The sequence below is a fragment of the Dipodomys spectabilis genome, unplaced genomic scaffold, assembly GCF_019054845.1.
Source record: "Dipodomys spectabilis isolate Male_0828 unplaced genomic scaffold, ASM1905484v1 ptg000219l, whole genome shotgun sequence".
In the NCBI taxonomy this organism is placed as follows: domain Eukaryota; kingdom Metazoa; phylum Chordata; class Mammalia; order Rodentia; family Heteromyidae; genus Dipodomys; species Dipodomys spectabilis.
Window position 1 is genome coordinate 5,875 of NW_024870896.1, and position 23,921 is coordinate 29,795.

General features: G+C 55.5%; 1 protein-coding gene across 4 annotated transcripts; it reads right to left on the minus strand.

Moving 5' to 3' along the window:
* Nucleotides 1–6,113: 6,113 nt before the first annotated feature.
* On the minus strand, nt 6,114–23,720 carry Pml (PML nuclear body scaffold). Of its 4 annotated transcripts, XM_042697488.1 has the most exons (10): nt 23,558–23,720; nt 20,716–21,182; nt 16,817–17,397; nt 15,388–15,458; nt 14,193–14,330; nt 13,610–13,871; nt 12,529–12,581; nt 8,909–9,047; nt 7,178–7,781; nt 6,114–6,536 (listed from the first exon to the last, which is right to left on the minus strand). In XM_042697488.1, exons 1-10 carry the CDS (start codon nt 23,687–23,689, stop codon nt 6,473–6,475), a joined length of 2,511 nt encoding a protein of 836 aa, XP_042553422.1. In that variant the 5' UTR covers nt 23,690–23,720; the 3' UTR covers nt 6,114–6,472. The 4 variants fall into 4 exon arrangements, with proteins under 4 accessions (XP_042553422.1, XP_042553421.1, XP_042553423.1 ...); XM_042697487.1 differs by lacking the exon at nt 6,114–6,536 and having other exon boundaries at nt 6,761–7,781; XM_042697489.1 differs by lacking the exons at nt 6,114–6,536; nt 14,193–14,330 and having other exon boundaries at nt 6,761–7,781.
* Nucleotides 23,721–23,921: the final 201 nt, after the last annotated feature.

Consider the following 23,921-nt stretch of genomic DNA (forward strand, 5'->3'; position numbering starts at 1 on the left):
TCCAGGCCCCAGCCCTGGCCTTCCTTCCCGTGTGTCTATGAAACTCGTTTTCCCGTGCTTGCCATGCAAGATCAGAATAACACCAGCTCTTCCGGCCACTCCTATGACGCCTGGACTCTGAGCTCTGCCTCGGTGATTTCTGGGAACTTCTTGGCCTGGAAGAGGCAGGACTTGTACATGAGAAAAGGAGGGTGCTTGGCTGCTGCACCCCAGTTAGCCCTGGCTCCCCTGGCTCTCCCCCCTCCCCCCAGCCAAGGCCTCCTGTGTCAGGACTTAGTGATGCAGACCAAGGGGGAATGCACCACCAGCAGGGGGCGCTAGTGCAAGGTAAAGCACCCACCTCTAAGGGTGGGGCCTGGAAATGCTGCCACCTCCCAAAGCAGGGAGCCAAGGGCTGACTTCAGTGATTTTGTCATCCCAGACCCCTTCCAGGCTTGTTCGGTCTCTCTCCACTGCCATTTTGAACAGGACTCTGACACCTGGGTCTTGGGACTTGAACTCAGGGCCTGGGCGCTGTCCCTGAGCTCTTTTGCTCAAGGCAAGTGTTCTACCACTTTGAGCCACAGCACCACTTCTGAGTTTCTGGTGGTTCATTGGGGAGTAGAGTCTCATGGGCTTTCCTGCCAGGGCTGGCTTTGAACAGTGATCCTCCGATCTCAGCCTCCTGAGTAGCTGGGATGACAGGCGTGAGCCACCAGCACCAGGCTCAGGGGGCTCTATTTTTGGGGTACACAAAGCCAGAGGATCATCTACTTTCACAGAATTCTTGAAAGGCGAAGCCTCTGTTCTTGGAAATGCCTGTGCCGGGATCCAAAGCTATTTCGGGAGCTGTGGAAACTTCCATCCCTACTTGGATGGTTCTGAGCAGGATGTGTTGATGCGCTCAAAACTGTCCCTGCGTCACTTCGCACATGAGCAAGTCACCAGTCGGCGACAGAGAAGAGAGGCACCAGGTGGTCAGGTGCTGACAAGGGCGGGAATACCCCCACATCTGAAGGCTGGGGTCTGGAGACTCCCCTCACCCTCTACCTTCTGGATTTCCACCCTCCTCCTCCCCTCCCCCTCCCCTCCCCCTCCTCCTCCTCCTCCTCCTCCTCCTGCCCGAACTTGGCCTGGGCGCTGTCCCTCAGTTCTTCAGCTCAAGGCTAGCGCTCTACCACTTTGAGCCACAGCGCCACTTCCAGCTTTTTCTGCTTATGTGGTGCTGAGGAATGGAACCCAGGGCCTCATGCTTGCAAGGCAAGCACCTTACCACTGAGCCACCTTCCAGCCCCACCCAGCGGTTCATTTGTTTTGGGAAATGATTTCCCAGAAGCGGAGATGAGATAGACTTTTGCACACAAGTGAATGACTAAGGAACCATCCTGGCAGAAACTAGGAAGGGAAAAAAGAGAGAAAAGCAGGAGGGGAAAGAAAAAAAGGAAGAAAGCAAGCAAGGAAGGAACTTCGGGTAGCTCTGCAGCCTCTGCCAGATCTCAGGAACTCAGAAATGAAACCTACTTCTCACTGGACACCAGTGGCTCATGCCTCTCAGCTACTCAGGAGGCTGAGATCTGAGGATCGCCGATTGAAGCCAGCCCGGGCAGGAAAGTCCATGAGACTCTTTTCTCCAATAAACTACTCAGAAAAAAGCCAGAAGTGGTGCTGTGGCTCAAGTGGTAGAGCGCTAGTCTTGAGCACAAAGAGGCTCAGGGACAGGGCCCAGGCCCTGAGTTCAAGCCTCAGGACTGGCAAACACGCACACACACACACACACACTCCTGGAGAGTGAGCTGTGACTCAAGTAGTAGAATAAACAAATAGATGAATGAATAAGTAAATAAATGCCCAACCTCTCCACATTCCTCCTGATTTGGGGGAGTCGGGGTAAGGCTGATTCTCACAGAACCACAGCATTAGATATTGGGGCACTGGGGGCTCCAGCTCACAGTGTCCCCCTTTAAATCACCTCCCACAGGCCCCCGGCGGGGAAGGGGCTGGGCTCGGGGACCCTCCGTGGCGTCTTTGATGAACGCCAGCCTCTTCTGCTCCCAGCTCTTATCTCCTGGCGCAGCTGCGCACTTGATGTATTTATTTGCTCCTCCCCAGCTCCATTTGCCCAGCCAAGTCTGCTGGGGCCTGGGTGCTTGGGGAGAATGACCTTCATGCAGAGCCTTGTCTCCCTCTTGCTCCGTGGGGAGGAGGGGATGGGCTGCTATAAATCCCTCACCCAGGGGTGACCTGGGGGGATAGATGGACGTATGGAGGGGTGTAGACCAAGCCACCAAGATGGAATGGAATCAGGAGAGAGCAGAAGAGGGGAGGGGAGGGTTGGGGAGGGGAGGAAAGGAAAGAAGGCTATTCTGAGACAGTCTGTGTCTTCTGTAGGGAGTCAGAGTTTGTTAATTGTTTGATTGGTGCCTGTACTTGAACTTAGGGTTTGAGTGCTGTCCTTGGACTCAGGGCCTGGATGCTGTCTCTGAGCTCTTTTGCTCAAGGCTAACACTCTACCATGTTGAGCCACAGCTCCACTTCCAGTTTGCTGGTGGTTCGTTGGAGAGAAGAGTCTCACAGACTTTCCTGCCCTGGCTGGCTTTGAACTGTGAGCTTCAGATCTCAGCCTCCTGAGTAGCTAGGTTGCCAGGCGTGAGCCATAGCGCTCAGCTCAGCCCATTGTAGATTTTCCTCCCAGACCCTCGGTGCTTGGCCTGTGGCCTCGATTCTGTTTTCAGACAATTAGGAAAACAACTGGATTTCCTAAGGTCTCAGGGCAGTGTGTCTCTCTGTCTGTCTGGCTGGCTTGTTGGAAAAATCCTGTGGTTTGCTAGCTAGCTTTTCTAATCTGCTTGGCTGGCAAGTTGAAAGACATTTATAAGGTTTAGCATAATCCAAGCAGCTGGTGTCCTGGAGAATTCTTTGGGGCTGAGTTGGAGGAAGTTTCTGGAGCCAAGAATGAAGGGATTTTTCCCTCAACACATGACAACATGAGAATTGGATAAGGGCGGATAGAGAATTCCAAACTTCCTGTTACTGTCTTGTTTCATTATTTCTGTATATGAGAGGGAAGTGGGGGGGAGGGGAAGTTGATGAAAATTCTAGAACTTTCTCTCAGAGACATCTATTTCCTTCAGGGTTAAGGGGTCTGGAGAGGAAACCTACAAAAACAAATGATGTGGCTCCAGCCCAGCCCAGCTCAGGGTCTGGCCTGGTTCCAAGCCCCAGGACCAAGGCTAGAGCAGGGGACTGCGTGGTTCCCCCGGGAGCTGGCCCACATTCTTCCTACCTCTCTCCAGATGTCCCCACCCATCCCCACCCACAGAGAGGGGTCAGGGCCTCTAAGAACACTTGTTTAAAGCGTCATAACTGGAGATTAACTCTTGTCAGTCAGAAACCTGTCCCCCCTCCAACCTGGGCCCTGTGGCTCCCACCTGTAATCCCAGCTATTCAAAAGCTAGAGATCTGGGGATCATGGTTTGAAGCCAACCTGGGCAAGAAAGCCTATGTGACTCTTATCTCCAATAACCAGGCAAAAGCTAGAAGCAGAAGTGTGGTTCAAGTGGTAGAGCACCAGTGTTGAGTGCAAAAAAAAAAAAAATCAGAGACAATGGCCAGGTCCTGAGTTCAAACCCCAGGACCAGCACCAGAAAACCAGAAGTGGCGCTGTGGCTCAAGTGGTAGAGCGCTAGCCTTGAGCTGAAGAGCTGAGGGACAGCGCCCAGGCCCAGAGTTCAAGCCTCACCTTTTAAAACCATTCTCCAAAGGTTTACTAGTTTGTAAGTATAAAAGATTTAACATTTAAAAACTGTCGCCCAAGAGTCTGTCCCTGCCAGCGGCCCAGCGCCCCCATGTGGCCGGCCTGGCGGCTCGCATGCATCAAACCACTGGGCTGCGGCGCCCTCTGCTGGCCGCGTCTGGGAGCAGCCCCGGTTCCTCCCCTGGCATAGAGCAGGACCAGGACTCCCCCATGCTGTTTCAAGAATGGTCGTCAGTGAAGCCAGGTGAGGAAGGCGGGGCATGGGGTGCAGACAAGGCTGTCAGAGGAGGGTCCAGGAGCTGGGCGAAAGCTGGGATGGGATTGTACAGGATGCAGGGTTAGAGAAGGGCTGGGCTGGGCACAGGGGAAGCAGCTAGGTGTGGTACAGGTGGAAGAGCCAGCTTGGGCTGGGGCTAAGGTAGCGTGTGTGTGTGTGTGTGTGTGTGTGTGTGTGTGTGTGTGTGTGTGTGTGTGTGTGTGTGTGTGTGTGTGTGTGTTGGCCCTGGGACTGGAACTCAGGGCCTGGGCGCTGTCCCTCAGCTTTTTGTCAGTCGTGGGGCTTGAACTCAGGGCCTGGGCGCTGTCCCTCAGCTCTTCAGCTCAAGGCCAGTGTTCTGCCACTTGAGCCACAGCGCCACTTCCGGTTTTCTAAGTGGTTTCTTGGAGATAAAAGTCTCATGGAGTTTCCTGCCTGGGCTGCCTTTGAGCCGTGATCCTCAGATCTCAGCCTCCTGAGCAGCTAGGATGACAGGCGTGAGCCACTGACGCCCAGCTCCCTCTGCTTTCTTGCTCCAGGCTGTCACTCTACCACTTGATCCACACCTCTACTTTGGGCTTTGTGTTGGTTAATTGGAGCTAAGTCTTATGCACTTTCCTGCCTGGGCTGCCTCTGAACTGGGATCCTCAGATCTCGGCCTCCTGAGTAGCTAGGATGACAGGCGGCAAACACCAGCACCTGGGTGTGCTTGGTTTTTATCAAGGCCTTGTTCTGTAGTTCAGGCTGGCTTCAAACGATCCTGCCTCTCCCTCCCATGTGCTAGGATGCCAGGCTCTGCCAACATGCTGGTTTCACTGGAGGGGATTCTTGCCGTTTGTGTCTCTCTCTCTGCAGGTGGCTTCCTGTTTAAAGAAACCCACAGGAAAACCAACTCTGGGTTTCCCTACTCGAAACAGGGGTTGATTCTTGAGGCTCTTACCGAGTAACGACAGGATTCTCAGCCCCAAAGACACCTTCTCCCGCGCACAGCTGCGCCAGACGCCTGCTCACTCACGGCCTTAGGCAAGAAGCGTCCCAGTGACTCTTCAGAGATTTGTGATGCAAGGCCTTTATTAAAGGCTGTGACAGTGGTGACAGGTGGGCCACCCCTTACTATGAAAGCAAAAATCACCCATCACCTGCATTGGATGCCTGGCACGGCTGTTCCCAGCTCAGGAATGGGCTGAAGACAAGATAGGGGAAGGAGCCCCAGGACCACCTTGCTGGGGTTCCCCCCCGCATCTGAGACAAGTCCTTTCACATACAGCTGACGATTTCTTTTTTGTACCACTTCTGGGGCTTCAACTCAGGGCCTAGGCGCTGTCTCTCTGAGCTTTTTTTCCACTCTCAGGCTCTACCACTTTGAGCCACAGCTCCGCTTCTGGTTGTTTCCATGATTCCTCGGCGATGAGTCTCACAGTCTTTTCTACCCAAACCTCGATGCTTGGATCTCAGCCTCCTGGGTGGCTGGGATTACAGGTGTGAGCGCCCAGTTTGCCAATCTCATGTTAAAGGCACCCGGGGTTCACTGTCAGCGCCGGCGCTCGGAGGGAGGAAATGAGTTCCGGTGGAGTGGTGAGCGGGTCTCCAGGCACGTGGGAAAGAGCAGAGGGGGTTTGCAGGTGCACACCTCATGCTGGGGTGAAGCCTGAGGCCACCCACCAGCCATCTAGGCTGGAGGCTTGGGCTCTCTGGGAAGCACCCCAGGAGGGGAGGAATGGGAAGCCAGGCGGGGGACGTCTATCCTGCTATCCAGAGTGGACAGTCCTGAGCCCCTTCTGTCTTGCTGCTGGTCCCAGGTCAAAGGACCAAAGGCCTCATGGGAAAATTTATCACTGCCTACGGGCCTGAAGCCTGGCCTGGCAGAGACAGACAGGATCCCTGAGCCGCTGAGCTCCAGGAGAGGCCCCATCCCTGTCACACTGAATGCGCGTGCTCAGGGACTGGGAGGGGGGTGGGGGGTACCAACTTCACTGTTTCTCTTTTCCCATTTCCTCCCCTTGTTGGTGGCCAGTCCTGGGGCTTGAACTCAGGGCCTGGGCACTGTCCCTGAGTTTCTTTTGCTCAAGGCTAGCACTGGAGCCACAGCACCACTTCCAGCCTTTTCTGTGTCTATGGTGCTGAGGAATCGAAGCCAGGGCTTCATGCATGCTAGGCAAACACTCCACCACTGAGCCACCTTCGCAGCCCATCGCTGCCCTTGGAGGGGTACACTTACAGCTGCAGCCCCTAGACCCAAGCAGTAACCCGTATTACCTATAGAAGTGGGTAGAACCCTGCTTGGCCCTGCTGAGTGGGGTCTGGTGGCCCTGGGGGGGAGCAAAGCCAGGATGATGGGAAAGAATTCTCCTGGCTCAGAAGCCAGACAGCGGGGGGCGGTGAGAAGGGGGAGGGGGCGGAGGCCGGAGGAGCTGGGTTGAAGGCACTTCCAGTACCCATGGTACTGCTGGAGTGGTCGGGTCTCCTTCGAGGCTGGCAGGCAGTCACTGGAGGACAGTGACAGGGGGCTGGGGATGTCCCTCGGAGGGCCTCAAGTCTGGGTGGCCTCTGGGGGGTGCAGAGGGTAGGATGGCTTTTGGTGTGGGATTTTTTTTCCCCACTTTGTTGTATCAGTTATGGGGCTTGAGCTCTGGGCCTGGGCGCTGTCCCTCAGCTCTTCAGCTCAAGGCGAGCGCTCTACCACTTGAGCCACAGCGCCACCTCTGGTGGTTTTTTTTTTTTTTTTTGGAGATAAGAGTCTCACGGATTTTTCTGCCTGGGCTGGCTTTGAACCACGACCCTCAGATCTCAGCCTCCTGAGTAGCTAGGATGACAGGCGTGAGCCACCAGCGCCCGGCTGCTGTGGGATATTTTAAAGAAGGTCCGCTGGATCCCAGAGAAAAGGAACTAATTTGGCACCAAAAGACAAATGAGTGGGGGGGGGGGGGGGGACCAGGACCCAATGCTGGGATAGTTAGGGGCCTGGCTCAGCGACCCCCATTCTCCCCTTGGACCACCAGACACCCTAAGCCAGCGTGTCTTCCTCTCAACTCCACTGGGAGACATTGAGAGGCGCAGAGATGCCCTCTTCCGGTGCCAGGGCTGCCCGCTCCACCAGGCCATCCAGGTAAAGGTTGAGCGCGTGCAGGGAGGGAGAAGGCGGGTCGGGGGAGGCCGGGGAGGCCTGGGGGTTCAGGTAGCGGCCATACCTCTTCAGGCCCCCCTTGGGATTGTAACGGTGGGCAATCAGCAGCTCCTGGAAGCTGACGTTGGAGAGGGCCAGGAGACGGGCGTCGGCCGTGGGCAGGACCCCCGCCTGCAGCAGGGGCTGCAGGGAGGCAAAGCACTGCAGGTTACTGAAGGGGTAGACGTGAGGGATCAGCTGCGGGCCGGGCGAGATTTCCAGCAGGCGGCACAGGTCTCGCATGGCCAGCACGGCAGCCAGGGCGCTGCGATCGCTCAAGTTCCTGGCCAGGTAGGTCTTGGCTAGTTTCTTGAGCTTGAAGCTGCCGGCGCCGGGCACGCGTTCCTCGATGAGGGGCAAAACGGCCAGGAAGCCGGAGATGGCCTGCTGGAACTCCCACAGCTGGCTCATGTCCTCCAGGGCCTGGAAGAAGCAGGGCAGGGCAGGCCCCCACAGTGTGTAGCAGGCCAAGATGGGGCGCTGCATGGAGCAGAGGAAGCGGAGGAAGTGGAGGAGGCCGGCCTCCAAAGACACGGCCTTCGTGTGCACGCTGAACACGCCCTGCGGCTGGATGAGCACGCGGAACTTGGTGTCCTGGTTCACTGCGGCCAGCTGGCTAATCTTCTGGGCTGGGCAGGAGAGAAAGATGGGGTGAGCTTCCTGCCCCCCTCCCCTCCCAGCCTGGGGGAAGGAGATCTCTGGGTTCTCCAATAGGAGGGGAGGTGCTGTTGGCAGGAACTAAGCATCAGCCTCCAACACACAGCTCTGATAGGACAGGAGTCAGCCCGGAGGTCGGCCTCAGGTGCTGGTGGCTCACGCCTGTCATCCTAGCTACTCAGGAGGCTGAGGTGTGAGGATCCATGGTTCAAGGCCAGCCTGGACAGGAAAGTCTGTGAGACTCGTATCTCCTATGAACCATCCCCAAACCGGAAGTGGAGCTGTGGTTCAAGTGGTAGAGTGCTAGCCTTGAGCAAAAGATCTCAGGGACAGCGCCCAGGCCCTGAGTTCAAACTCTGTGATTGACCTTCCTCTCTTTACTCCCTGCCAAAAAGGGGGGGGGGGTGTCAGGCTGTCCTTTAAATACCTCATTTGCCTGATGGAGGGGCCCCTCCTGCCATCTTGCCAAACCCTCAAAACTCAGGCTTCTCCTGCCTGTCTTTTTTTTTTTTGGTCGGTCATGGGGCTTGAACTCTGGGCCTGGGTGCTGTCCCTCAGCTCTTCAGCTCAAGGCGAGCGCTCTACCACTTGAACCACAGCGCCACTTCTGGCCTTTTCTGCTTATGTGGTGCTGAGGAATCAAACCCAGGGCCTCATGCATGCGAGGCAAGCGCTCTACCACCGAGCCACCTTCCCAGCCCTCCTGCCTGTCTTCTATCAACCTCCTCCACCCACGGCGGGGACCCAATGTCTTCCTGACTCCCCCACTCGGCACCTGCTACTTGCAGCCTATGGATCACCAAGCTAACACAGCCCAGGCGGATGTAGACAGACGCACACTGGCTCCAGGCTCCTTCCCCTGAGGTCCTGAGCAACGACTGGGCCCGACACCAAGTGCAGGCTGGGGGGTGCGGTGGGGGGTGGGGGGGGTCTCGGGCTTCTGGCCAAGCAGAGGGGGATGGGGACCACAGCCTTCCCCCTCACGTCCAGACCCTGCTCTGGTTACCCACCCCACCCCCGGCCTCACAGGTGACCCAACCTGGGCTTTTTTGGGGGGACTCAAGAGATTCTGTTAGCACGAGGCAGAGGGAACACGCACTTTTGTCGTCAATCTTCAGGTCAAAGAAAATCAGGGGCCTGTCTTCCACCTGGGGCTCAGCGTGGAGGCTGTCCAGGGTGTGGATGGTGCTGGGCCCCTCCAGCTGGGCCTCGCTGCTGCCATCTAGCTCGTGGGAGGACTGCAATACAGAAAGCGACAGGCCCCGCGTCAGAGGCCCAGGACGGGGAGCGGCAAGGGAGCCGCTGGGGAGGGGGGGGGGGGGGCGGGGGTGGACGGGGCGTGGCACCTGCCACGGGTGAAGCGGAAGGGCACGTGGGTGCAGGTGCCAAGTGAACCTGGGTGCCCAGGACACGTGTAAGGATGAGGGTGTGAATCTGCACACTTGTGTTGACACAAGCGTGTGAGGAGTTGGGGGAAGGGGTCGAGATGTACGTCTGTGGAGGCCCGGGGCAGAGGCTGGTGGTTCTGGGGCAGAAGAAACATCATATCCTGGGAACAGGAGGAAGATGCCTTATCTGTAATCCCGATGTGATCTGTGTGTGGTGTGTGTGTACACGCCTATGTGCCGGTCCTGGGGTTTGAACTCGGGGCCTGGGCTCTGTCACTGAGCTCTTTGGCTCAAGGCTAGTGCTCTACCACTTGAGCTACAGTTCCACTTCTGGTTTTCTCGTGGTTTACTGGAGAGTCTTGGGCACTTAGCTGCCCAGGTTGACCTCAAACCACAATCCTCAGCTCTTGGCCGCCTGAGTAGTTGGGATGGCAGGCGTGAGCTACCGTACCAGGCATAAACACACACCAGTGCTGCAGCCCCTCCCCTGCCGATCCACTGCTGTGTCTGCCCTGGGCTCCCCTCGGCTGGGCTCCCTGGTGATTCCACCAGGCCCTGATCATCTATCACAAAAGTGGGTGAGCACCCCTCTTCTGCTGTGGATCTTCACACAGCAGCTGCTCGGAGGAGTCGCTCAGGCCTCCCGCCTTCTGCTGGCCTCTTAGCACAATCCTCATGCCAGGGAGATCCTCAGCAACCCTCAGCCTCCACCTCACACCTGTGGCCTCAACCCCCTTCCCCCTCTTCCCGCCCCCCCCCCCCCCCAGCTTCTCACAGGTGAAAAAGCTTCTGGGACTATTTCCTTGTTCAATCTCTGGCCAAGCCCCAGTGCGCTCTGGTGACACAGCAGAACCTCATGCCAAGGTCCTTCCCTGCCCTGGAAATGGTATGTCAGCCAACAAGCTCCATCTAAGCCCCACTCTCCACAATGTACATATAGCTATATGTGGGCAGGGAGGGCTGCCTGGGCATGGGTGGCTCACGCCTGTCATCCCAGCTACTCAGGAGGCTGAGATCTGAGGATCTTGGTTGGAGGTCAGCCTGGGCAGGATAAAGTTCCTGAGACTCTTATCTCTAATGAGCCAGTAAAAAAAAAAAGAAAAAGAAAAAAGAAGCCCAAAGTGGAGGTGTGGCTCAAGTAAAAGCACCCAGGCCTTGAGTTCAAGCTCCAGGACTGACAGAGAAGAATCTAGGAGGTATATATTCATGCCAGTGTTCCACGCCGGAGGAGTCTGGGAGCGGAGGCCACCCAAGAGCTGCATTTTAAAGCCAGCAGATGGTGGGGTTCGAGCATCCAGAAGATGGGGAGGGTTTGGATCTTCCCACATGGAGGAGGGCATGTGGTACTCCAAGGGAGACCCAGTTCCAATGTAGGAAGGAGGCAAAAGCACCCAGAAAAGAAAGACCCCCCCAGCCAGGGTGGGGGTGGTATCTGAGGACCATAGAATGAGGGCTGCAAAGGTGATCACTCACTCAGCAAGTTTATTGTGTATGCAGCCGTATCGGCCAGGGGTTGGGGGTGGCGGTGCCTGCATTCAGGGACTTGGTGGGGAGACTTTGATCTCCAAATAAAGCTGGAAGTGGAGCTGAGACTCAAATAGTAGAGTACCAGCCTTGTGGGAAAATGCTAAGGGAGAGGACCCGGCCCTGAGTACAGGGACTCATACCAGGTCTCATAGAACGTAGTAAACATAAGAGAGTTCATGTAGGCCTGCTGTGAGCCGTCTTCAGGGACGGGGGCTGGAGTGGGTGGGTGATGGCACCGGGGGGTTCAGGAGCCTGTGTGAAGAGAGACCCCACGCTGGGCTGGTGGGGGAGATGAGGCTGGAGAGCGGGGAGGGGGCCGTGGATTGGGGAATTCTCCTTGGGGGTTCCGTGTGAAGCCCCAGGAGGAAATCTTATGGAGAGTCAGGGATGAACCCCTGGGGGAGATGCATTCAAGTGGGAACTCAGATTAAAGAAGTTGCTGAGCCATTGTTTTAACCTTGGGGAGGCCCTGAGGGAGGCCAGGGTCCTGTGCACCTGGCAAGGCAGACGGAGGACCGTCTGCTGGCCGCCAGGATATCTGGAAGGCCCTGTGGTGGCCAGGGTGGCGGCCTGAGCCCGGGGGCGAGAGCAAGGTGGCCGGGGTGCACAGTACCACTGTCTGGGCAGGCTGAGGACGTGGTGCAGGCCAGCGGCTCTCGGTGCCCTATGGGAGCGGGCGCTGCTCCCTTGGAGGGTGGTGGCATGTTCCTGGCGATCGGCAGGCTGGCCGGGCGGCTCAGGACTGGGGACCGTAGCTGGCTCAGCGGGATGGCAGGGATGCCAAGCTGGAGGGCAGCAGGTGCCTTGGGGCAGCTGGGAAGCCCAGCAGGCGTGGGAGGCTCCCTGTGGGGCAGCGGTTTCTGGTGGCTCCAGGCACTTTCCAATACAGAGCCTCAGACTGAGGGCTGGAAAGGACCACAGGCCGCCCCGTCCAAGCCTGTCCTCCGCTCAGCTGTCCCTTCCCCTGCCCAGCCGATGGGAACACATTCCCAGGGCAGAAGCTCACCAGCCGTGAGCTCTCAACTGTGGGTGGCTGCAAAGTTCTTCCTTTCATGGCGTCTGGCCCTCATGGGAAGCTGCCCTGATGCCACCGCCTCGCCCACCCCCCACTGGCTGCCATTAGCTGGGAAAGGACTCTTGTCAGAGCTCTCAGAGGACTGGAAGCGAGGAAGCCAGAGAGGAAGACCTTGCACAGACCAGAGCAAAGCAGAGCTCGCTTTGGGAAGGAAGCAGTCCACCACATCATTTCAGAGACGCCTGTGACAGCCTGGCAGGGTGGCTCCTGCCTGCCATCCTAGCTACTCAGGAGGCGGAGATCCTGAGGATCGTGGGTTCAAAGCCAGCCTGGGCAGGAGAGTCTGTGAGACTCTGATCTCCGATGAAGCACCAGAAAACCGGGCGTGGCGGGGAGGCTCAGAGTGGTAGGGCTCTAGCCTTGGGCGAAAGGGCTCAGGACGGCAACCGGGCCCTGGGTTCAAGCCCAGGACACACGGACACACGGACACACATGGCATCACGACCCGGGAGGGCTCCCGGCCGGGCCCGGCGTGTGACTGGCCTTGGAGGCCGCCCTTCGGGACGGCCTGGGCTCTCCCCGCCTCTAGGGAAGGTCCTCCCGGCAGGAGGCGCGACTGACGGACTGACGGCCACCCGCGCTCGCGGGGTCCGGGAAGGGGACGGGAGGGGAGGGGCGGGCTCGGGCGGGACTTCCGGGAGGAATACCGAGGAGTGACGGGGGAGGTGCTTTGGGCGGGACTTCCGGCCCGAGTGCGGGAGCCCGGGGCGGGACTTCCGGGCCACTCACCAGGTTCTCAGGCTCAGAGTCGTCCGAGCTGCTGATGACCACGACAGGCTCGCCTGCAACGGAGACGAGAGCGCATGGGGCCTGCCCGGCCGGCTCCGCCGGGGCCCGGCGCGGCGACTGCGCTCTGCGACTTGGGATGTCTGCCATTGCTGGCTGGCGGCGCGCAGCGGCCACATACACAGCAATACACGCGCGCACACACGGATCGCGCCGGTACTGGGGCTTGAACTCGAGGCCTGGGCGCTGCCCCTTAGCTTTTTCCTTCAAGGATGGCGCCCTACCATCTGAGCCGCACCTCCATGCTGGCTTTTTGGTGGTTAACTGGAGATAAGAGTCTCAAGGACTTTTCCTGCCCGGGCTGGCTTTGAACGGAGATCCCCCAGACCTCAGCTTCCTGAGTAGTGGGTGAGCACCAGCATCCAGCTACCTTTTGCAATTCCAGTGGAGCTTACTGGCTCGTTCTAATCAGTGACCGCCACAGGGCTGTCACCAGTCAGTGTGTATGCAGGCTCTGGGTTCCAGAAGGACTCTGGGCCCAGCAGATGGAGGGAAAGCTCTCGTTCCCCAAGCCTGGTTCATTTTAACTCCTAGCCAAGTACTCAAAGTCTCTCTATGTGGTGGAGTCAGGAAAATATAGCTCATGCTGAGCGCTGATGCTCACACCTGTAATCCTAGCTACTCAGGGGGCTGAGTGGAAAGGATCGAGGTCCAAGGCCAGCCCTGGCAGAAGCCATCTCAACAGAAGCAGCTAAAAAGCATGAAAAGGAGGATCAAAGTCCAGGCCAGCCTGGGCATGAAAACAACCCATGCAAAAGGGGACTGGTGGGATGGCTCAAGTAGTAGAGCACCCACTTAGCAGGAGGCCTGGAGTTCAAATCCCAATACTGCTTCCCTCTCAAAGATATTGCAGGAGAACGAACAAGATACTCAGGCTTTTGCAGAAGAGGTTGGGGAAGCAATGGGTGTGGACATTCCTAAATTGGGAATGTGCTGGGAGGGCGGGGGACATGTGGGGGTCATGGCAAGAGTGCCCAGGGAAAGGACTTCAAGTGTGGCACTGCCCTGCCGCCTCCCTCCCTACCTGGCTCTGGATCGTCGCTGGTCACATGATTGCTTTGGGGCAGAAGGATCTCTTGTCCTAGGCGAGGCCTCTCCGGGCTGGGGGGGCCGTCCGCACCTAGGTGGGGATGTGGCACTGCTCTGGAGGTGCTGGGTATGGGGTATTCTGGGGAGCTCGCGGACAGCCTTGCCTCCTTCTCATCCTCGGATTCCATCTTGATGATTTTGGGGCACTGGGTATAGCAGGACTTCCTCTTCTTGGGGGGGTTTATTCCGGAACCTTCCTGCATGAGGAGCCCCAAAGCCAGGTCAGGGTGGGTGAGCAGAGGCCCCGGCTTGGCTCTTTCCATCCTGTCTTGCCACAGACCATGCCTCTTCCTGCAGGAAGCCCTCCCAGGCCACCAGGAACGCCCAACACTGGTCCTGGCTGCACGGCCCTGAGTGGCTCAACACCCAGCTGGGCTGGGAAGCTTCTAGAAGGTCCAGCCCAGGGTGAGGGAGAGCTCAGAGCTCCTTGACAGGTGATGATAGCCCAGGTTCTCATCCTGACTCCACCTCTGGCTAGAGTCTGGGCCTCTGCTGAGGCAGGGCCGGGAGAGGCTCACCTCCCTGAAGGATGGGCCTGTCATGCAGAAGTTGTATCTGGGTACTGGGGGAGCGCTGGGCTCTGACTGCTCCATAGCCACAAGCTGGGTCTCAGCCTGGCTGAGGGACTGGGTTTCTGTCCTCTGCTCCTCTCTGGGCTGTAACGTTGGGAAACAAGAGTTACAAATGACCAGGGCTGGGAACGTGGCTCGGTGATAGAGCGCTTGCCTCGCGTAAATGAAGCTCTGGGTTCGATTCCTCAGCACCATGGAAACAGAAAAAGCCGGAAGTGGTGCTGTGCCTCAAGTGGTAGGCAGTGACCAGGCAGCAGGCCAGAGATCTGAGGCCTCGCGGTTAGGCCTCCAGATCGCTGCCTCAGAGCTCGCTGGGGATAAACAGCCCTTTCCAAGCCACCAGGATGTCACCTCCCTTGGACCCAGGGATACAGTTAACATTTCTGTGTGTGTGGTTTCTTGTTCTGTTTTTGGTGCTGGTATTGGAGCACTTAAGGCTGGTGCTCTATCACTGGAGTCAAAGCTCCACTTCCAACTTTTGGCTAGTTAATGGGAGATAAGGGTCTCACAAATGTCCCTGCCCAGGCTAGCTCCAAACCTCAATCTTCAGATCTCAGCCCCCTGAGTAGATGGGATGACAGGTGTGAGCTACTGGTCCCCAGTTCCACTTCAGTTCTTGTATGTCCAGTCAGGGCAAGGAGACAGCTCATGGACCACATGGCCAACTCCCCAAGACCTGTCCGACATCTGGCGTGGCACACATCCCTCCAGGAACCATATGGTCACTGTCCAGGACAGCAGCTCCTTGGACTACTTCAAAGTTGCAGTATAGTTCCTGCTGGGTGCTGTGTCTCATGCCTGTAATCTCAGCTACTGAGGAGGCTGAGATCTGAGCAATGCACTTGGAAGCTAGCTTGAGCAAGAAAACCCATGGGACTCTTATCTCCAGCTAACTAGCCCAAAGTCAGAAGTCGAGGTGGGGCTTGAATGGTTAGAGCACCAGCCTTGAGTGAACAAAGTCAGGCAGGAGAGTGAGGCCCTGAGTTCAGGCACCCACACAAGCTATGTTGGCATTTAGGAGTCCAGTGCCAGCCCCACTGCAATGCCTTCAAGTCCACCTGCTGGCCCTCTCTCCCTACAGATCCAAGGACTCAGGGCTCCCAGCCTGCACCCTGCCCCCCTCCACACCCCAACCCCTCACCAGCTCCACATCCAGAGAATTCTGAGGCATGCTGGAGGCCTCTGGGCTGGCTTCCCTGGTCAGCACAGCATCTAAGCAGAGAAAAGAGACACTGGTGAGGACATATCACAGCCTAGGCAGGGGCTCCCGGACATCCTCCTCTGGGCATCTCCAGGGAGAAACTGGATGCTGGAAGGAAGCTTCTGGAATTGCATCAGGCTTCAACCCAGGTAGAGAAGGGGTTGGGGCATTAGAGAATCACTTCTTTGGCCCCAAACCCCAAATGCATCCCTCTCTATTCTCTGCCAACAGCAAGGCCAACTGGGGCCAACCTTAAAGTAATTCTTGATCAACAACTTTGTGGGGCTGGGAAGATGGCTTTGTGGGTAGAGTAATTGCTTTACATGCATGAAATCCTGGGTTTGATTCCTCAGTACCACATACACAGAAAAAGCCAGAAGTGGCACTGTGGCTCAAGTGCTAGCCTTGAGCAAAAGAAGCTTATGGGCAACACCCAGGCCCCAGAGTTTAAGAAAAGAGAAAACAAAACTGTGTGTGTGCTGGTACTAGGACTTGAACTCAGAGCCTGGGTGCTGTCCCTTAGCTTATTTGCTCAAGGCTAGTGCTCTATCATTCAAGTCCCAATGCCACTTCTGGCTTTTTGCTAGTTAAATGGAGATAAAGAGTTTCATGGATTTTTCTGTCCTGGTTGCTTTGAACCTTGATCCTCAGACCTCAGCCTCCTGAGTAGCTGGGATTACAGTAGAGAGTACCAGCGCCTGGCAGCATGTGTCTCAGAAATCAGCAAAACTGGGCTGGGAAGGTGGCGCAGTGGTAGAGTGCTTGCCTCGCATGCATGAAGCCCTGGGTTCAATTCCCCAGTACCACATACACAGAAAAAGCCAGAAGTGGCACTGTGGCTCAAGTGGTAGAGTGCTAGCCTTGAGCATAGATAGGCTCAGGAACAGTGCCCAGGCCCTGAGTTCAAGCCCCAGGATTGGCAAAAAAAACACACAAAGTCAGCAAAACTAACATTTGGGTGCATTTAACTCATATCACCCCTCTGCCTTATTCTGTACCATGGAACTTAAAACCTAAAAGAATCTAAAAAGTTTGCTTAAAATCCTGTTTTGTTTTCTTTTTGCCAGTACTGGGGCCTGAACCTCGGGGCCTCCTGCTTACCATACGAGTGCCCTTTCTCTTGCCCTTTCCATTTTTGTCATTTTTCAATAGGTATTGATTGCATTTCTTGGCTGAGGGAAGCCTGGGCCTCATCCTATGTTGGTAGGGATGGCAGGCATGTGTCACCATGCCCAGCTTTCCCGGTTTAGATGGGGTCTGCTCACTTTTTGCCCCAGCTGGCCTCGAATGGGGATCCTCCTGATTTCTGCCTCCTGCTTATCTAAGATCAATCATAAGCCAGCCCACGGGAGTGTGCCCGGGTACTTACTAGTGATGCAAGAGACGAGATCCTGCAGCTGCACCTCGATCTCTGCGAAGCTGCGGGGCTCCGCCGGGTCCCGCGGCGCCCCGGGGCCTTCTGGCTCCTCTTGGCGCAGGCGGTCGAGCGCGCCCTGCAGGAAGCTGTGCATGTCCAGCACCTCCTGGTCCGAGGCGTACAGCTCCAGGCGCTGCACCAGCGCGCCGCCCGTGCGCATGCGCTGCAGCACGGTGTCCAGGCGCTGGAGCTGGTCTGCCAGTTTTGTGCGCTCCAGCTGGAAGCGCGCCTCCAGGGCCTCGAGCAGCGCATGCTCCCGCGCCTGCACGCGCGCCACAGCCTGGCGCACGCTTGCGCGGATCAGCTCCTCCGTGTCGGCGCGTGCGCAGCCCAGCTGGCTCAGCGCCGCGCGCACCTGCGCATGCGCGTCAGCGAAGGTGTGCTCCCGCTCCTGCAGCGCCTGCGCCGTGGCTCGCAGCTCCTCCTGGCGCTGCCGGACTTCGGCGCCCAGGTCGCATTTGAGGTCGCTGTGGCCGGCGTCCAGGAGCGCGCACGAGCAGCACAGCGGCTTGCTGCAGCCCCGGCAGTAGATGCTGCATTTTAAAAATTGCATTGTTAGGGCTGGGAAGGTGGCTCAGTGGTAGAGCGCTTGCCTGGCATGCATGAAGCCCCGGGTTCGATTCCTCAGTACCGCCTACACAGAAAAAACCGGAAGTGGCGCTGTGGCCCAAGTGGTAGAGCTTTAGCCTTGAGCCGAAGAGCTCAAGGACAGTGTCCAAGCCCAGAGTTCAAGCCCCATGACCGACCAAAAAAGAAAACTGCATTATTAAATTAATTTGCATTATTAAAAATCCCCTCCCCAGGCTGGGCGCTGCGGCTCATGCCTGTATTCCCGTCTACTCAGGAGGCTGCGATCTGGAGGATCAAAGTTTTGAGTCCAGCCTGGTTTTACACTCACTAAACTCTACCGGCAATTCACCTCCCAAAAGGCAAGACTGGAGGCATGGCTGAAATGGTAGAGCACCAGCCTAGCAACAAGGGCACCAGTAGCTGCCCAATACAGGAAATGAGATTGTACAGGTTATTCAGTTAATTTTGAGTCATGGTCTCAAACCATGCCTAGGCTGGCCTCAAACTCATGACTCATCTGCCTTTTTAGTGGGCCAGGAAACAATCTTGGCGACATCCTGAGTACACGTGAGACGTGATTAACAGGACTGCAGGGGGGACATAGCTGTGCAGATGGTGTCAGTAAGAGGCCCAGGGGACTGTGTGTGTGTGTGTGTGTGTGTGTGTGTGGGTGTGTGTGCGTGCGCACGTGTGTGTGTGCATGCGCGCGTGCGCACGTGTGTGTGTGCGCGTGCATGCATGCACAGTGTGTGGGCCCTAGCACTTGAACTGTCTCACGGACTTTCCTGCCTGGCTGGCTTTGAGCCTTGATCCTCAGATCTTAAGCCTCCTCAGTAGCAGGGACTACAGTGACTCACTCTAATACCTCTTTTGCATATTCACTCTAGTTTCTTTGGGTGGCACGGTAAAACACAGACTAATGAACTGTGTTCCTCTGGATGACTGGCCTTTCGTTCATCTAATTCACGAGGTTCCAGCTAAGGAGGAAAGTCCTCATCTACATGAAGGAAAGAATCCTCTCAAATCCCACACCTCCTTGGATCCTGTATTGTGGCGACGCTTCCACTAACTAGCGATGGCCACCTGTGACCATGGCTCAGTGCATCAGGAGGATCTGGGTTCATGAGAAATTCCTGAGACACTAATTAACCATCAAAAAGCTGGAAAAGGAGGTATGGCTCAAGCACCTATTCTCCAGTTAAAAACCACCACCACCAAGTAATTGCAACAAGAAGATTCTTAATAAATCACAAATTAGGGGCTGGGAAGGTGGCTCAGTGGTAGAGTGCTTGCCTTGCACGCATGAGGCCCTGGGTTCGATTCCTCAGCACCACATAAACAGAAAAAGCCAGAAGTGGTACTGTGGCTCAAGTGGTAGAGCGCTAGCCTTGAGCTGAAGAGCTGAGGGACAGCACCCAGGCCCAGAGTTCAGGCCCCACAACCAGCCAAAAACAACAACAACAAAAATCCCCACAAATTAAAAAGAAAAAGAAACCAACTTTCTTCACAAGAAGACATAAAAAGCTGTCTGGCTGAGCAGAGGCAAAGTACACTGGACTTCTCTGTGCACTACTGTGTAATATTCTATGCCATCCACACAATGAAACAAAGCTACAAAAAGGAGTCACATAGAAGCACCAAAGAGAAACACCTCCTACTTTTCAGATCATTGTTTACCCAGAAAACCCAAACTAATCAACTAGAAAGCCCTAGAAATAAAGATCGAGTTCTGGAAGACAGTTGAATAACATTAATAAACATAGATTAAAAACGTTAGTGAAAGCTAATGATAACCATTATGAAATTATAGTAGGGGTCTGGGAAGGTGGCTCAGTGGTAGAGTGCTTGCCTTGCATGCATGAGGCCCTGGGTTCGATTTCTCAGTACCACAAAAGCAGAAAAAGCCGGAAGTGGCACTGTGGCTCAAGTGGTATAGTGCTAACCTTGAGCTAAAGAGCTGAGGGACAGTGCCCAGGCCCAGAGTTCAGGCTTACAACCCACAAAAAAAAGAAAAGAAATTATAATATGGCTGGGAATGTGGCCTAGTGGTAAAGTGCTTGAATTCATGAAGCCCTGGGTTTGATTCCTCAGTACCACATAAGCAGAAAAAGCCAGAAGTGGTGCTGTGACTCTTGCTAAACTTGAGCAAAGGAAGCTCAGGGACAGCGCCCAGGTTCTGAGTTCAAGTCCTAGAGCTGGGAAAGACAGAAAGACAGAAAGAAAGGAAGGAAGGAAAAGAAAGAGTGTGAGAGAGAGAGAGAGAAAGAGAAAGAAGAAGAAAGGAAGGGAGGGAGGAAGGGAAGAAGGAAAGAAAGAGGGAAAGGAAGGAAGGAAGGAAACAAGAAAGAAAGATGGAGAAAGAGAAAGGAAGGAAGAAAGAGAAAGAGAGGAATTAATTATAATGGAATGTGGGCACGGGGGCTCACACCTATCATGCCAGCTACATGGGAGGCTGAGATCTGAAGATCCTGGGTCAAAGATAAAGGAGGGAGTCCAGGTCTAGATGATGCCACCCTGGTGCCTAGCTGGGTGATGGGGGCTTTCCACCCAGCTTCAAAGACCTAGAAGTGAGACAAACCATCCTTTAAATTGCAGATGTCTAGCTCAGTAGAGCAAGGTCTTTTTTTAAGAGTACATGCAAATGCATCATGTTATCTAGACTCAAAAAGAGAAAAGCCCTGCTCCTGGTACCTTTAGGTTGGGGCTTTGTTCCCACCCAAACATGTGGTTTTTGTCCTTAAAAGTTTGGTGCAGAATTTGGGGGGGAGAGATGGGGGGCTGCAGGTGACCAAAGCCCACCTGCAGACGCCGGCTTTCTAATAAAGACTCATCTCAAAATGGGGCTTCTCTTATTTTCTCTCGACTGGATTTGCATCAGAGCTTTACCGTGCAACACAGCCAGCCTGGGGGAGGGCGGGAGGGAAGTCCCATGAGACTCTTATCTCCAAAGAACCAGCACACACCCCCCCCTTGCCAAAAATGCTGGAAGTGGAGCTGTGGCTCAACTGGTAGAGTGCCAGCCTTGAGCAAAAAGACTTAGGGGCCTGAGTGCAAGCCCCAGGACGGACGGATGGACGGACTGACGGATGAACGGATGGTCGGACAGACACACAGACACACAGACACAGACACACACACACACACTACAGGAAGTGACAATCCTGACCAGGCCCAGCCCTGGGTACACAGGCAGGAGCTCCTGGCCCCCCTCCAAGTGGCTGTGCTGGTGATAACACCTTTGTCTCCCGTCCCAGCCCGGCGCTGCGCTGCCCGGCGCTCACCTGGTCAGCGCTGGGGTGCGGTGGTTGGGGTTGGAGCAGAAGATGTTGTTGGTCTTGCGGGTGCCGTCTAGGAACTCGCGGGCTGTCTGGTCGCGGAGCTCCGTCAGGGGCCGGGCCTCGTGCTTTAGAAACCACTGGTGGGCCTCGAAACACTTGGCGCAGAGCAGCTGTTCGCACTCGAAGCACCAGAAGACGGCCGGCTCTTTGCAGCGTGTGCACAGGGCCTGTGCTTCCACGATCTGCTGGTACAGGCTCAGACGCCGCTGCAGGCTCTCGAAGAACACGTTATCCAGGGCCTCCTCCTTCGGGTCCCGGGGTTGGGACTCCTGGCAGGTGGGACACTGCAGACCGTGGGCCTCCAGGCAGCCGGAACACAGCGTGTGCAAACAAGTCAACAGCTTCGGGCACTTGGCTAGGGTGTGGCAGCCCTGGCAGAGCAGGAACCGGAACTCCTCCTCCATGGTTGGCTGGAGGATGGAAGGGGGGAGGGGAGATCTGAACTACGTGCGCCCCTGAGTGCCCACCCATCTGGCCCCTAAGGCTGGGGTGGGACCTCAAATTCTAACCTTTTTCATTTTGCCAGTTCTGGGGCTTGAACTCTGGGCCTGGACACTGAGCCTCTCTGTGTTCAAGGCTATTGCTCTACCACTTGAGCCACAGTGCCACTTTCGGCTTTTTCTATTTATATGGTACTAAGGAATCGAACCCAGGGCTTCATGTGTGCTAGGCATGCATTCAACCACTAAGCCACCTTCCCAGCCCCTGGGACCTCAAATTCTAACCCAGTGGGCATTGGATGCTGCAAAATCCTGGCTCCCCAGCGCCCCATTTACTCAGGCAGTCAATTCCCATCAGACACAGTATTAAGAATGAGAATGGAACCAGGTGCTGTAGCACACGCTTATAATCCCAGCTACTCAAGAGGCTGAGATCTGAGGATTCCTGCCAACCCAGGCAGGAAAGTCCACGAGACTTTTATCTCCAATAAACCAGCAAAAAAAAAAAATCTCAGAAGTGAAACTGTGGTTCAAGTGATAGAGCTCTGGCCTTGAGTGACAGAGTTCAGAGACAGCACCCAGGCCCCGAGTTCAAGCCCCAGTATTGGCATCAAAAAAACAAAATGAAACCCACCCAGAGGATACACCCTGACTTCCAGGAACTCAGGAAGGTAGACACACTAAGAACCAACCTCTTAAAAATGACTAGCTCGGGATTTTTTGCTATTGTTCTTGTTAAGGAGAGATACTTACAGAAACTACCATAGATAACCCCTGTTGTCACTGTATTTGATTCTGGTACCCTGTATCTTGTATATACATTTTTCTAATTTGGGGAGGGGAAGGGAAATAACAAAATGCTGAAACAAGGATACAGGTTGACCCATTGTAACCATGAGATGTACAAGATACTATGTTGAAAAGGAACTTTACAACTTGGGGGGGTGGGGAGGTGGGGAGGGAAGAGATGGTAGGGGAAAACAAAGGAGGGGGGTAACAGTGTTCCATAACAAATATACTCATTACCTTACTCATGTAACTGTAACCCCTCTGTACAGTATCTTTACAATTAAAAAATTTTTAAAGAAAAAAGAAACTACCATAGTACCCAACAATTCTAAGTCCTTGACATACACCCCCCCCAAACAAAACTTGTGCCCGAATATACATCGCAGTATTAGTCACAATGCCAACATAACCCAAATGCTCATTAACAAACAGTATATTCCCTATAAGGGAATATTAGTTAGCCTTAAAAAGGAACAGGAATCATTGAGCGCTGGTGGCTCACACACCTGTATTCCTTGTTAGTCTGGAGGCTGAGATCTGAGGATCACAGTTCAAAGCCAGCCAGGACAGGTAAATCTGTGACTCATCTCCAATTAACCACCAGAAAATAAGAAGTGGAGTTGTGATTTAAAGTGGTGGAGTGGTACAAAAGAGCTACGGGACAGCATTAGACCCTTCAGTTCAAGCCCCACAACTGACAAAAAAAAAAAAGAAAGGAAGAAAAAAGAAAGAGAAAGTGAGAGAGAGAGAGAGAAGGAAACTGAAAGGGAAGGGAGGGGAGGGGAGGGGAGGGGAGGGGAGGGGAGGGGAGGGGAGGGGAGGGGAGGGGAGGGGAGGGGAAGGGAAGGGAAGGGAAGGAACAGGAGCCCCTGACATAGGTAAGAAGACAGAGAAAAGTGGGAAGACAATTAAGGTCAGTGAAATAAGGCAGATGCAAAAGGAGAAATACTGTGCGACTCCACTTTTTGGAAATAGCTAGCCAATTTTACACAGACAGAAAGATTATGACTGGGAGAAGAGCTATTCCTTTCTTTCTTTTTCAGTCCTGGGACTTGAACTCAAGGCACAGGCACTGTCCCTGAGCCCCTAGCTCAAGGCTAGTGCTCTACCACTTGAGCCACAGCACCACTTCTGGCGCTGTGTATGTGGTAGTGAGGAATGGAACCCGGGGCTTCATGCATGCTAGGCAAGCACTCTACCACTGAGCCATATTCTCAGCCCCAAGAGAAGAGCTATTTCTTATAAGCAATAGTTTCTAGAGGCATCGAGACGAGTTCTAAAGAAACATACGGTGGTGATGATGACACCCTACATGAATCTTCTTCCTGTGCCAGTACTGGGTCTTGAACTCAGGGCCTGGGCGCTGTCCCTGAGCTTTTCCCACTGGAAGCTGGTGCTCTACCACTTGAGCCACAGCTCCACTTCTGCTGGCTGGTTCTCACCGACTTTCCTTCCCAGACTGATCTCGACCCGGATCCTCTGATCTCAGGCGTGTGGCTCCTGCGCGGGTGCTGGGCCTGGTTCTCTAGGATCCCTCACCTCTCCCCCATTCGTACCTCCGCGGGGCTGGGGCTGGGCTGGGGGCCTCCGGGCGAGGCCCCGGGGTGAGGCCCGGCGGGCGGCTCGGGCTGGGGATCGGGCTCGGGCTCCCGGTCCGGGGACCAGGCGGGTGGCGGCGACTTGAGCATGGCTCCGCGCAGTTTCGATTCCCGGATCCGAGTGGAGAGCGGGAACGGAGTCTGGGCCCTGGGTGTCAATCAAGGGCAGGTGGGGGCGGGGACTTCCGGAAGCCCCGCCTTCAATAGGAAGCGAACCGGGGCGGAGCGGGCCTGAGCGGGGCCTCGGCGTGGGGGCGGCTTCGGCCAGGCCCAGCGCAGTTTTCGATTCCCCATTGAGGGTGGAGGGCGGGAGCCGCCGAAT

What these genes read in the sequence shown, in the direction of transcription:
- Pml (XM_042697487.1), bottom strand. Translation starts at nt 23,689, where the DNA reads ATGCTCAAGTCGCCGCCACCCGCCTGGTCCCCGGACCGGGAGCCCGAG. An exon ending in CAGGCCCATCCTTCAGGGAG is followed by an intron (nt 13,872 to 14,192) that starts GTGAGCCTCTCC and finishes CTCCTCATGCAG; the next exon opens with GAAGGTTCCGGAATAAACCC. An exon ending in CCTGAAGATTGACGACAAAA is followed by an intron (nt 7,782 to 8,908) that starts GTGCGTGTTCCC and finishes TCTCCTGCCCAG; the next exon opens with CCCAGAAGATTAGCCAGCTG.